Source organism: Phaseolus vulgaris, chromosome 7, assembly GCF_000499845.2.
Source record: "Phaseolus vulgaris cultivar G19833 chromosome 7, P. vulgaris v2.0, whole genome shotgun sequence".
In the NCBI taxonomy this organism is placed as follows: Eukaryota; Viridiplantae; Streptophyta; class Magnoliopsida; order Fabales; family Fabaceae; genus Phaseolus; species Phaseolus vulgaris.
The window spans coordinates 7,874,971-7,879,490 of record NC_023753.2 but is presented as its reverse complement, the minus strand read 5'-3'; the positions used below and the strand labels follow the sequence as shown (position 1 = coordinate 7,879,490).

Genomic DNA, 4,520 nt, shown 5'->3' with positions numbered 1-4,520 from the left:
CAATTCACCAAGTTATAGTAGCTTTTCCCATACATACTATATAGTAAAGAAATGAATATGTGCTTTACTTGCACAGTTTTGTTCTTGGTGATACAAGGATCCCTTATTTTGAGGAAAAATTAAGGATCATGGAGGTTGAGTTGGGGCTGAAGATCACAAGAACCAAAGATGAAAGCACTTCTGTTTCTGATTTTCAGTTTGCCAAAGACAGATCAGGACCTGTCTTCTTTTGTAAAGAAACTGATGCAAAGCTCACCCTCACTGCACATCTTAAAGGTTTCTTCACTCTTGTAGAGTTATGTTAATCTTTTCTTTCTGTATTAACATGTATGCTTATGTGGAAGTGCAGGATATAAGAAAGAGGACATTGACATCAATATCAGCAAAGATGGCACTGAGATTTCGGTGAGTGGGGAGAGGGAGGTGCAGGAAATGCAAATGATTCCTTTCAAGAAAGAGCTCAAAACCAAAGGGTTTGCGAAGAAGTTTAGAATCCCTGATGGGGCGGTTTTGGATCGGATCAAGGCTAAGTATAACGAAGTGGATGCAGTTTTGACAATTGTGATGCCAAAGATGGAAGTGAGAAAAGAAATGACTGAAATTGAGGAGGTGCAGGAAAAAGATGAGGTAATTGTGGAAGAAAATGTTTTAGATAGCATGGCACCAGAGGCAGAGGAAAGAGAGGTAGAAAAGGTTGCAGATAAGACTGAAGAGGAAACACCTCCGGTGAAGAAGCACAAAACACCATGGACTCCTTGTCCTCCTTTCTATTTTGGAGGATCAACTTTGCTTGTAACTATTCTATTTCTTGTAATGCAATATATTAGATCGAGAAAGAGTTAATCTTTTTCTTGTAATGCAGTATAAATTGGAAGAAATGGGTGAAGAGAAAGAGTTAATTTAAGTTTATTCAAGGATTTTTTTTTTTTTTTTAGAGTCTCCACCTATAATGTATTATCTGTGTATCCACATATATAGTTATGGAGAATAAGCAGTTTAAGTTATGAAGTGGTGTATCTACTTGAATATCCATTATTGAGTAGTTAATGAAGTAAAAACTTCAATTTATGAGTCCATTAGTTAATAACAATAATGAAAAAGAGTTTTATATCTTTGAAATATAAGGGAAAATCAAATAATATTCTATATATGACGCTATAAGGTTTAAGTAAAGTAAAAGAATAAAAAAATAAATAGCATAATATAAACTATAAAATGAATGAGTTAAAGTTAAATTTATTATGATTTATAGACTTTTGAAACTCTTTTTTTTAGGATTAATTACAGTGGATGTTAAATTTTCTTACCAGAAATATAATAGATTGTTTGGATAAAAAAATAAAACTACATAAGTTAAAATAGATAATCTTTGATGGGTATGTATAAAATGGAGACTCAGATCTCCATTCAGAGTAATTAGAATTTGACTTTTTGAAAAGAAGCCCATACAAATTTTATAAAACCACTCATTTAATAAAAGTCAAATTAAGTGCTTCAAAAGCCTTTTCAAACCCACCCAATTTTTCTTTTGTAACATAATAGAAAATTATCACAAGTTTATTAACTTTTACAGTAATCAATTTAAAAGAAATGGATGTAATAATTTCTTTCTTATTAAAAATGTATATTATACTCAAAGCATGGAAATTAAACCGTAAATAACATGAATGGTTTAAAATATTTTTTCTCACAATGGGTGGCATATACTTGAGTACTAAGTATAATAGGCCCAATAGTTGACCTTGTCACCATTACATATTTGTTGCCCATTTGCAAAAATGGTCCAAAAAAGGGTTAGTACTTAAATCACAATGCTGATGCCTCTTCCTCAAGTTTGGTTATTTTAATGAGCATTTTGAGAACACTGATTAAAGTGAAGAAATAAAATCAGAAATTAAAAATAATTTAATCAAATATGTAGCATTATATATTAAAGGTTTACTTTTTTCTTTTAGGTTTTTACTCTTTGGGATCTGAACAAGTAGAAGTTACTTCCTTAAAAAACAAGTTGGAGCTATTCGAGAAATAGATGAGTTTCTTCTTCGGAATCTATCAAATTATTGTCATGTTAATTTTGATAACATTTGTCTTTGTTTTTTGATAACATGTTTTAAGAATAGACAAGGAAACATTTATTTTCAACACACTTTATAGGAGAGGAATCCATGCGTTGACTGTTGGCTAAATATTGAACTTCTAACTGTGAACCTCAACCCATTTTTGTTTGAGAATCTTCTCCTGAAATTAACATTATTTTATTTCTCAGTGTCACGGGAACTCTGTTTATGAGGAGTTCATTTATTTACTTTTTATATTTATGAAAGATAAAATTAAATGGTGTGGTGTTTTACAAATACTTTCATTTCAAGAACAATTTTACTATTTTTTTTTCACATCCAAACTCTCCATTTGAGGGTTCTGCGTTCTTATTGGAGGTAATTTAATGTCATGAAAAAATAAAATAAAAAGAGTGTAGAAGCACCATATACAAAAATGAGATTAGTTACTTTGTGAGAGAGGGTGAATCCCTAAAAAGAAAAGGGTATTGATGTGTGTTATATATAGTAATATTATATGCTGTTGTACTATGCTTAAACAATATTAATGGGTTTATTTGAGTAAGATATGGCATGACCAAAAGGTATGACTTCAAATCAGCATCTTCATTAAATAACACGTGTTAAGGTTCTATTTTATTTTACAGCTTCTAATCTTTTAGGCTGCGTTGCTTTGTTGTTATAGTAGTAGAGACTATGGTATACGGAGCTTTAGAAAAATAAAAACTATTTTTTTTAATGTATATAATATACAAATAAATTCTTACTGTAATTTTTCATGTTTTTTTATGGTACTCATGGTTAATAAAACTGAAATAGAAAATATTTTTTTGGACATTAAGTACAAAAAAGTCATTGCTGTTGAGTAGTTTTTTTTTAACAACTCCTTGAGTAGACTAATTCTTTTTTTTACACCCCCTCACCTTGAGTAGACTAATTCACCAATTGTTCAACTAATCTTGAGATTTTTTTTTTTCATCCAACAATTCTCAATACTATTATTTTAATTTTTTTTAGAAGAATGATAGAGGGACAACTTGTTCCATTATACAACTCTTAATTGATAATATAAAAAAAATGTATTTTTGTCATTTCATACAAAAATTGAAATTTAAATAAAGAAAGATGGTTGTATAGTGGAGCAAGGTGGTCAATGTATCATTTTTCATTTTTTTATATTATTTAATTATAAAATTTATTTTTATTGTATTTTTTTTAAACCATTATATCGGAATTTGTATACCACTTTTGGATTGTGAAATTATAATTTTTCTTGTGGAACATATGCGTGACAAACTCTTAGGTTAGGTGGACACAACAAAACTATCATTTAATTGCATGCTACAACATCAACTAGCTACAAATAAAAGATCATACCTTCAACTTTAGTCATTCTATTGTATCTCAGAAATTGTTCTTTTATTTAAGATTACATAACATAATTAAAAGCAAACTATCTTCTTAATGTATTTATATTGTATTGAGCTGGAAAGAGAATAGTTTGCTCCTGAAGCAAAAATCATACATTCTTCTAAACCTAGGCACAAGTTGCAGACATAGCATGTGCATACAGATAGATAAAGATAAACTAGTAGAAATCATCATGAAGACACTTAAAAAGACATCAAAATAGATTGTGATTATTTAACAGTTGAATGCCCCAGCTGTTGAATAATATTACTTCGATGTCACTTAAAAGATATAAAAGTAGATTGTAATTATTCACATAACATGAGAAACAAAATGTGTTCAATCGAATAATAACAACAACGAATTCTAGCATTGTCTTACCCGCTGAATCAAAACCATGATATTTTCCAGCAGAAAAAGAGTGAGTAGCTATCAGAAAACCTTTCAAACATTTCCAAGTTCTAGCACAAATGTTACACCCATAGCCAAATCATGATGACTTTGAGAGATGTCATAAAGAATACATTGACATCTAAACAACAATTTTTTATTGACCAGAGCTACTGTCACTGCCTTGAAATTCAATCCCGGATGGCAGTAACCAAGTCAAAGTCCATCAACTTCAACGGGCAAATAAATAAAGACACAGATAACAAACTAAACTTGTGAGATTTCCAATTCGATATATGTGATCTTACAGTGAATGGATGGCTTAAGGGTGCACACTGGTCTGATTTTAATTGACCAACCCAAATGCTATTTCAAAATCTTTTTGAGACCGTATTTTCTTAACACCGGTCAAATAGAGCAGAAAAAAAAGTACTTGACCAACATTAATGTCATTCCGAATTCAAGTCCACAAATGATGGTGGAACAAAAACAGACTTAAGCATATGAACCAGAATGTCTTTTTCTACGTTGAGTCCTTACAGTTTAAAGGAAATTAAACAATCCCAAGACTGCAAAGGAAATAAAGATTGTACCATAATTTGGTCTCCCAAACCAAACACAGATGTTGTTAGTATATGAACCAAAAGGATTTGGCTAATACAA

At 30.3% G+C, this 4,520-nt stretch overlaps 1 protein-coding gene across 1 annotated transcript; it reads left to right on the top strand.

Moving 5' to 3' along the window:
- Positions 1 to 1,068, top strand: LOC137828067 (18.1 kDa class I heat shock protein). Its single transcript, XM_068634487.1, has 2 exons — positions 1 to 276; positions 350 to 1,068. Exons 1-2 carry the CDS (start codon positions 129 to 131, stop codon positions 841 to 843), a joined length of 642 nt encoding a protein of 213 aa, XP_068490588.1. The 5' UTR covers positions 1 to 128; the 3' UTR covers positions 844 to 1,068.
- The last annotated feature ends 3,452 nt before the right edge of the window (positions 1,069 to 4,520 follow it).

What these genes read in the sequence shown, in the direction of transcription:
- LOC137828067 (XM_068634487.1), top strand. Translation starts at nt 129, where the DNA reads ATGGAGGTTGAGTTGGGGCTGAAGATCACAAGAACCAAAGATGAAAGC. An exon ending in CCTCACTGCACATCTTAAAG is followed by an intron (nt 277 to 349) that starts GTTTCTTCACTC and finishes GTGGAAGTGCAG; the next exon opens with GATATAAGAAAGAGGACATT.